This window comes from Mustela lutreola, chromosome 7, assembly GCF_030435805.1.
Source record: "Mustela lutreola isolate mMusLut2 chromosome 7, mMusLut2.pri, whole genome shotgun sequence".
In the NCBI taxonomy this organism is placed as follows: domain Eukaryota; kingdom Metazoa; phylum Chordata; class Mammalia; order Carnivora; family Mustelidae; genus Mustela; species Mustela lutreola.
The window spans coordinates 93,912,445-93,922,119 of NC_081296.1; the positions used below are offsets into that span (position 1 = coordinate 93,912,445).

At 41.4% G+C, this 9,675-nt stretch overlaps 1 protein-coding gene across 1 annotated transcript; it reads right to left on the minus strand.

Moving 5' to 3' along the window:
• Positions 1–6,837: 6,837 nt before the first annotated feature.
• Positions 6,838–8,833, minus strand: CLEC14A (C-type lectin domain containing 14A). The gene has a single exon (XM_059181963.1). It carries the CDS (start codon positions 8,735–8,737, stop codon positions 7,268–7,270), a length of 1,470 nt encoding a protein of 489 aa, XP_059037946.1. The 5' UTR covers positions 8,738–8,833; the 3' UTR covers positions 6,838–7,267.
• Positions 8,834–9,675: the final 842 nt, after the last annotated feature.

Genomic DNA, 9,675 nt, shown 5'->3' on the forward strand with positions numbered 1-9,675 from the left:
ACCACAATCACACCCCTGGATGACCAGGCAATCTGGGGCTTGTCCAGGCAATAAACTACAATGACTGCCTTCTGAGCCACTATAATTCCAGAACTAATCCTTTGTGGTGGGTCATTTAAAGGACATGTTCCTATCCAAGGCTTTGAGAAAGATGCTTCCAGGCCACTGTAAGTGTCTATCAAACCAGTGTCCATTGGCTGATACTTACACTTCCAGTTCTGCCATTTGAAATTTCAGAGGAAGAAATGTGGGAATTGGGAAGTGGTCATTTCTTCAAATAATGAGTCTTACTACCAGTTCCATCACACCCTCATTTCACATAACAAGTTAGCTCACTTGGCCAAAACAAAGTATGTTTAGCTTAAGAGCATTGTTTGCTATCCTTGGTCACATTTAAGTACTTTCCTCCCCCCCTCCCCCCAGAGTTATGGGTCAGTAGTTTATAGACTCGTTTTCTGGTTCTCAGGACCCTTGAATTATGTTCACTAGTTTGTAATGACATTAAGACTTCCTAAAACCCTGAAAGGGTATGGTCTGAGTGGTTTATATTAATTTTTCTGTCATCAGCAGAAATGGGACTCAAGAATTTAATTCTGTTACTGAGAAATCTCTATGTACATACTTAGAAAAAATTATATATGTTCTTAGCTTTGTCTGCAAAATAGAGGTAATGTTAACTGCCTCCTACAACTGTTGTAAGGAAATGGATTACAGAGACTTAGTACAGTAATCCGGAGTAGAAGTAAGCATGCATCAAATACCTTAGTAGCAGATGAAAAGGGAAGATATGAAATGCCCTTATCATGATATTTATAAATCAATTATTTCTGATTTTTCTTAGTGCTACCTGGTTAAATGATAATTCTAGGTTTCTATTCCTCTCCCTTGAGCACTTAACCATAGGGATGATCTAAGTTCTGGGGAGTTTACATACATCCCTGGCAATGGGGGATAAATACCCAGTCCCATGGCTCATGATAACCAGATCTGTCCAGGCTGGTTTAGAGTGGAACATACAATCTCCTAGGCTTTCTGGTTGTCTACATCTGTAGTTGCAAGTTATATCAGTTTATATATACATATATATTATATATGTATAATATGTATGTTTATATATAACACAGAGATATATGTTCTATTGTATATTTTACTATATACTATGTTGTATTACATATTTTATTTTACATATACTTATATATATTATATATTTACTATATATATATATTTGTATATATAGATATTTGTATATATAAAGTCACCACGGATGATTTCAATGACGAGGGGGGTTTAGGAACCACAGGTGGAGTAAATTGCCATTCAGGCAAGGCAAGCCTATGGCAGCAAATTAATTGGTGTAATTTGAGGAGATCATCAGACTATCAACATTGCTCCACCCTATTCCCATTCTCTACTCACCAGCCCTGAAGAAGCCTTGAAATCCAGCGGAGTTACAGAGCACTTACAAAAATCATCAGCATATCAGCCACTAGAAGAGGCAGAAAGGTTTGGAACTTTCTGAGAGCTCTATCCACAGAGAATTATCACTATCGATCAGTCTGTAATTGTGCCACCTCCCCCACATATCTAAGTGCTAATTTCCAGTCCCTGTGAATGTGATCTTATTTGGAAATAGGATTGTAGCAGTATAATTAAGTTAAAATGAAGTCATATCAAATTAGGGTGGGCCTTAAATCCGGTGACCAGTATTCTTGTAAGAAGGGGAAAATTTGGATACAGAAATAAATAAGAGGCACACAGGGAGGTAAGCGGTTCATGTGGTAACAGAGGCAGAGACTGTAGTGATACAGCTATAAGCCAAGAAATATTGAGGATTGCATCAACCACGAGATGCAAGGAAGATGCAATGAATGATTCTTTCCTAGAGATTTCAGAGATATCAAAGCCCTGCCAACACCTTGAGTTTGGACTTTATCCTCCAGAACTGTGAAAAAATAAATGTCTGTTGTTTTAAGCCAAGCAGTTTGTGATAATTTGTTATAGCAGCTCTGGAAACTAACACAGGTGGTGATATCAATGCAATAAGCCAGAGATGGAACAAAAACTAAAAAGGAAGATTTGGGGAAAGAGATGTCCTTGGGGACTTTGCAATGCTCCAACATTTTTCTGGGAATCTAGGAAGGCAGATGCATGTTTAAGGCTGTGTATTTGCCAGGGAAGATATGAAAAGGCCCTAATTTCTCCAACTCTGGTGATGCTGAGTTCTTATGATAGCAAGAAGTGAAACCTAAAGCAAATTTATAAACTGTCTGAGCATGGAAGGCCTGGCCCCACCCAAGAACCCCTCTAAAAATGGTGGCAGATCTATTGGTACAATCCTTTAAAGAAATCTCTATTTAATCATTAGCTGACCATAAGCTAACTGAGCAGAGTTAACAGTTAATTCAGTGGTTACATATCACAGGGAATACAGACCTTTCAGACTCAATCAAGGAAAGTTACCAAATAAACAGCAGGAGCCAAACAGTGGTGTGGCTATCAGGGCATGGATTTACAGAGTTGCCACATTATACTAGCTAAAACGACCTGTTTTCAACAAAATTTCATGAACTATACAAAGAAACAGGAAATCAGTCACAGGAAAGAAGCTCAAACGTAGCAAGAGAAAAACAAGCCAAAATATATGATAAAATTAACTAGCTTTTATCAGAGATCATGAAGCCCAGAAGAAGTGGGATAAATTAGGCAAAGTGTTACAAGGAAAAGATGACCAACCCCCAATTCTATATCTAGTAAAACTATCTATCAATAAATGAAGAAGTAATTAAGACATACTCAAGCAAAAATTGAAAGAATTTTTCACGAACAGACATTCTCTATAAGAAATACAAACAGAGTCCTTCAGGATGATGATAAAAGACAAGTTATGGTACTGTCCTATAACCAGTAACAAAACCACACAAAAATAAAGAGCACTGGTGAAGGTATTAACATAGGTAAATATAAAAGACAATATAAATGTATTTTTTTCATTCTATCTGATTTAAAAGATAATTGCATGATAGAGCAATAATTATAAAACTGTGATGGTGGGCTTATGTTGTATAAAGATGTAATTTGATTGACAATAATAGCACAGAGAAGGAAGGAAGTAGCAGGCCTTTAGTTAGACTAACCCCATCCCCAAAAAATTGTTGTACACTATTGAAATTAGTTGGTATTAATCCTAATTGTATAGTATTTAAATTAAGATGTTAATTATAATCTCCATGGCAGTCCCTTAACAAAAATTTTTATGAAAGTATAGGAAACAACAAGAGAATTAAAATGATACTCCAAGTAATATTCAATTAAAAAAAAAACAGTAATAGAATGCAGGAACAAAAGAGAGGTAAGACATGTAGAATGCAAGTAGAAAACAGCAGATATAAATCCTACCTTATCAGTAATTACATTAATCACAAATGTATTTAATATCCATCCAGGAGGCAGAGATTGGATAATGGATTAAATAAAACCATCCTAACATATACTGTCTACAAAGGAAACTTTAGATTCAAAGGCATAAATGGTTTAAAGCTAAAAGATGTAAAAGGATACAACAAGAAAAAGCAACCATCAGACAATTGAAGTTGCTCTACGAGTATCATGCAAAATAGACTTTGTTAAAACAAACAATGTTACTAGAGATAAAGAAGGACATTTTATGAAAAAATAAAAAAGCCCATACATCAGGAGATATAACCATAAACATATATGCACATTAAAAAAAACTGGCAGAACTGAAGTTAGAAATTGATACTATAACAATAAAAGAGACTTCGGAAGCCCTCAATGAAGAAAAAGATAAAACTGAAATAAAGGACTTGAAAGACACTTTAAACAAGATGTTTACAACAGACTCCTGTAGTACATTTCCCAAGCAGCAGTATATACTATCTTCTCAAGTACCTGTGGAACATTTGCCAGGATAGACCATAAGCTAGGCTCTGGGACAGACCATAAACAAGACTCAATGAATTTAAAAAGTTTGAAACCATACATATGTACGCTTTCTAACTGCACAAATTATGCTTTCTAACTGCACAAAATATGCTTTCTATCCACAAGGGAATCAAATTAAAAACAGAAGGAATTTAGGGAAGTTTGCAAATACATAGAAATCAAGCAATACCCCCAAAATAAACCAATGCATTGAAGAGAAAAATCACAAGGGAAATTAGAAAATACTTTGAGATGAACGAAAAAGAAAATAAACTTGCCCGAATGTATCACATAGCACTAAAGCAGTGTTTAAAGAAAAATTCATAGCTATAAATACTTATATTAAAAAAAGAGAAAGATCTCGAATCAATAGTCTACTTAGCACTCTAAGAAAATTAGAAAAATAAGAACACAATCGACACAAAACAAGGATAGGGATGGAAATAATAGAGATTAAATGAGAAATAAATGAAATAGAGAATAGAAGCACAATAAGGGAAAATCAATGAATCGAAAAGCTAGTTCTTTGAGAAGATCAACCAAATTGACAGACCTTTAGGTAAACTGATCCCAACCCCAAAGAGGAAATACTCAAATTACTAAAATTAGAAATCAGTGAGAAGACATCACTATGAACCTGATGGAAATGAAAAAGAATTATATGAGAATACTGGGCAAACAGTAATGATTTACTTTTAATCAGTGACAAAACTCAAAAGTATAGCTCTCAACATATGTACAAAGATATGGATGTGTGAATTTGTGATTTCATATGTAGAGCATTTTCAGAATCATCTGAAAAGCTAAGTTGTGGCTGTTGGATTGGATGACTAAAATGAAGGGGAGGTCTTTGGAAGTGAGGCAGTCAATGAACTGAAATGTACAGGCACTAGAAGAGTCATATATGAGGGCTTTGAAATTGTGTAAAACAATGGCAGGACTTAGGCTAAAGACAAAGACTGTAACTTAGATACCAAGTCTTCCTTTGAAGCAGATGACTGAACAGGTAGTTACATGAGATGAGTGTAGGGACAGAGGCTTTTAAGTGAGAAAGGATGGAACTTCAAAGAGAGCAGAAGTAATGAAACGGTAGTAGAGAAGTAGTAAAGTCCCTAATCTTAGCTCACAAGAGATGAAGCTTGGCTGGCCTGATTCTGCCATGGATTCGAGATTGTATGGAAGACTTCATAGCCAGAAATCTAAGACAGTTGTATGAAACTTGGTCTGCAATCGCTATCTGTCAGGAAATCAAATATGAAAACAGATGGTTTTCTCTAATTCTTTCCTGACCTACTTACAAGGGGAAAGAATGGCAGGTAATATTTGAGTAATTGAGTTCAAACCTATTTGTTTTTCACATTAGGGCATTTGGACCCCAAGATTTGTAATGCCACCTGGTCATGCTGCATACTAAGTTAATGATGCCTAGTCCATTGTATTAGAACAATGATATGAAGGCAATCTACTTTAAGACAAAGCATGTGTACACACAGAAATATGCACACACAGATATAGATAATTTTAGATATATTTATAATTATAGATACAGATAATTTACAGTTCAGTTCATTTATAGAGGAGCCTATTTTTCAATTTACAAAATAAAGGATCATATATTCTGTTCATATAGTTACCTTCTTACAGAAAGGTCATGTAATAAAGAATGAGGGTAAAACACCACAACTGAAGTGAACTGAGGCACACTCTGACAAGTTGGGGATATTGAGTAAAGCCTTACTTACCTGATTTTAGTTCTCTTGTAAAGTGATTTTATTTAAAATTCCTTCAAATGTTAATTCTAATTCATTTGTGATTTTATTTTAGATATGACATATATTTAATATATGAAGCAAATTACCTGCTACTTTACTCCTCTAATGTCATAATACCATATATATTTTATATATGTATTTTGTTCATTGTACACTTAAGAAAATCAAAATGGTCCCATGAAAACATAGTGCAAACTTCCTATTTTCATTCTTTCTGGTTACTAGGCTTGTTTTTCTCTCTGCGTGTCACAACCCTCACACATTTCGTTTTAAAGTCTTAGCATACTATAGAAGTGGAATCTTTTTTAGGGGTCTCAACTCCACTAGATAATGATTATTACAACTTAATTGTTTTTTAGATGAATGTGTCATTTAGATTACTTTCTAATGCTCCAAGTCATAAGAAGATGATAAACATTTTTATTTACCACTGACTTCTTATGCTATTAATTCTTAGGGAGAGCTGTTACCATGACTGTTATTACAAACATTCCAAGATAGGCAATGTATGGTCACTGCACACACTTTTTAGAAGGGAGGTAAGGAAATAGTTTGGAATTCAAGTTTTTTTCATGAAGTAAAGAGTGCATGAAAACCTAGCAACTTTGGAAGAAATCCAGCTCATTTTTGCTTTAATGCACCCAGAAGATTTCAAATCAATACTTAGCATTAAAGTTTTAATTGGAAATTAACATTGCCATAATTGGAAGTGAGGATCAGCATCCTGATGCTTAGGAGAGGGCTATTTGGTTGGGAAGGTCATTACACTGGAGAGCAAACGTTGGAAAAGGAAAACACAAATCATTTGTTTCCTTGAGCAAGGACACACAGTAAACACTTGAATTGGTGGTCAACTATAATTTGCTTCCAGAGCCAGCTACTCTGGCAACACTACAGTTTGGATTTATAGCTGAGCACACAAGTAGCAGTGACTTTGAAAGCAAAGTATAAAAGAACCAGGAAAAAGGTTGCTGGTTGTTAAAGACTGATTCTTCATTACAAGGACTTGAAGATTTCCCCTTCAATCTGAGAGAAGGAGGTGCCCTTGTTTCTATGCTCAGCATGTGCCTCAGCTGTTTTTCCTAAATAATCAATCCTCCAGAAGACCAATGATAACTGAGTGTGGGTTATCAACAATCCTTTATTTTTTTTTTTTTTTCCCCTGGGAACTTCAAACAAATATATGTCCAGCCTGAAGGAAGCAGACAGTTTCCTTTCCAGGTTGGTTAATTTTTTTTTTTTTTAATTGTACTGTTCTCTGTTTGCTTCCCATATCTCAAAAGTCCAACCACTTCTACAAATCCCCCAGAATCAACACAAGTAAATACCATTCCCCAGTAGAATCCCGGCCCCCAGTACCACCATAAGGCACTTCGACATCTTCCATCTTCAGGAAATGAGTGTCCAGTTCAGATTTGGCTCCTTAGTGGAATAGAGGGGAATTTGGGGGAAGGGTATTTCCTATAAGAATAGTTAGTCCCATAAATAAGGGACTTCTCCCTTTCCACTGAAAGTGAAAAACTCTGCTCAGAAGTGCCCATTGTTCCATTTCCCTATGTGTCACCAGAGCCAAGAGAGGACCCTGTCTGGGAGGCACCTTCTGCTCTGTCCCGCAGACTAGAGGTCCCCACCTTCACCCCATTGTCTGTGCAATGTACAGAACTGGAACGCAGAGCAGCGGCTTCAGTATCACTCTCCATGCCCCGCTGGGTCAAGGGTCCCTTTCTCGGCTGGGAGGAAGGGCTTTTGTGGAAGCACAGTTTGAAAAGCCCCAGTACTGTCATGGTCAAGATAACCAACACTACCACCGCTATGCTTACAAGTATGAAGACCACGGTGGAGGAGGAGTCGAAAGGTTGGGGAATGGCAGAAGAAGACGTGGAATTAAACTTGGGAGTCACACTCCCTGAAGAGGTGGTGGCGGCCTGTGAGCTGGCTTGAGGGGAGATCGGAAGGGTAGACGTCGTGCTCTGTTCTCCCCAATGAGGAATCTCGGGAATAGATGTTGCTGAACTGCCTTGTCCAGGGACATGGGGTATATCTGCTGGCTTCTCCTTTACCGTGGGTGCCCACGTTCTCTTCGGGACGGGGCTGGCAGTAGCGACCGGCCTGGTGGGCACCTTGGTCCCCTCAGGGGCCGGCTGTCCTTCCCCACTGATTACACAAGAGCGTCGGTCTTTCCCCAGCACGAAGCCCGCGGCGCACTCGCAGGCAAAGCCTCCCAAGTCGTCTAGGCAGTTAGGGAGCTCCGCGCATTTGCCAGCACGGAGGTACCTCCCGGGACAGGGACAGAGCTCAGCCCCAGAGGGTATCCCGTCCCAGCGCGCACTGACCGCGTCCGCGATGCAGGTGGCTTTGATGGAGAGCTGCCCCGGGCAGAGCGCACTCACCTTGGTCCCGGGGGGACTGAAATCCAGCGCCGCGCTGGACAGCTGGAAAGGCGCCCGGTAGCTCAAGTTAGAGGCGGCCCCGGGGCGCGGCGCGGGGCACAAGCCCTCAAACTTGTACTTGCACAGGTAGCCATTGGCGCGCGAGTGGCATCGCATCTCCTTCCAGCCTGCGGGCTCGACCCCCCGGGTGGCCTGGAGTCCCGCGCAACTCCGAGAGGTGCAGGAGCGTTGGGGTTCCTCCACCCATTGCAGCGTGTCCCTTTCGGACTCATTGACGTCGGGGGACAGCCAGGAGAAACCCCGCAGCGGCTCGTTCTCCAGGGTGCAGTGGGATCGCCCGCGTTCCAGCGCTACCCAGAACAGAAGGTCTTTCGAGCCCCCTCCGGGCCCCGGGCCTGCCCGCAGGAGTGCAAGCACCGCGCGGAGCTCTGCGCCCCCGCGCACTGTGCTGAGCGCCCCGCCGCGCAGACTGCAGGCCTCCTCGGCCGCCAGCCTCTGGATGGTAGCGTGGTGCAGGCTGTAGCAGGCCCCCGAGGCCGAGCAGCCCGCGCGGTCGGCGGTGGGGTGCTCGCCCCAGCCAGGCCGAGACCAGAAAGCTTGCCAGAGGAGGCACAGGGCGAGCGTCGGCCTCATCTTGGAGGCCCGGGTCCCACAGCTGTTCCCAACTTGGATCTGTCCCGCCCAGGGCGCGGAGCTGTCCCAAGAGCGCGGTCACCGCCCCCTACAGCTGGCTCTCCCCCTCTTCCCCCGCCCCACTCCAGCCAGAGCCCTCTACTGCCAAGAATCCCCACCACCCTCTTGGCGGCAAACCTCTTCCCTTAGGCCCCGACAGGAAATGTGTCCCGAACTCTGGCAGGCCTGGTGCAGCCCTGATTTATTCTGGGGTCAAGAACACAGCTGGCGCCCAGGGCAGTGGGAACACAGTAGACCAGGTCAAACCTGGTCGCTTAGAGCAGGGGAAAAGGAAAGACGTTACTGGGAGGAAACTTATCATTCCCCCGCCCCCCGCCCCCTCCCCGGGATTAGAAAGTTTCAGGAGCTCAGATCCCAAAACACTTTGGTGAATATTGCTAGGAAGGACTGGAAAGGAGGAACTCGGTGACAGCCCACGCCCACCCGTTGTGCTTCCTATGGGGCACTGGAGTTGGGTTAACAATGAGTAGATGGCTGGCTGCCATCTCAGGCGGGAGACTGGACGGGAGAAAAGAATCTAGGGAGAAATCCCAGCATCTCCCTTGACCACGAGAGGCAGCACTACAATAAGCACCAGTCCCCAGGACTCTGCTTCTCTGTTCTGCCAAAGGAGATTCCTGTGGGCTAATTGCTAGTGGAAGAATTTGGGGTTCCTTTTGGGTTATCTTAAATGGGTAATCCTGCCTCTTCAGTCACAGCTTGCCTTGAAGTTTATTTTTTGCTTCCATTTCTTTCTCCTTGAAATGGCCATACTCAGGAAAGGAAATGTACTTCTAGGCCTAAATAAAAAATAATGGCCACAGATCTTAACTGTTGTGTAGTTAGGTTTCCTTACCACTTTATTGGTTCTTAACTTTTTCGGGCTTATATGTTGTATA

What these genes read in the sequence shown, in the direction of transcription:
- CLEC14A (XM_059181963.1), bottom strand. Translation starts at nt 8,737, where the DNA reads ATGAGGCCGACGCTCGCCCTGTGCCTCCTCTGGCAAGCTTTCTGGTCT.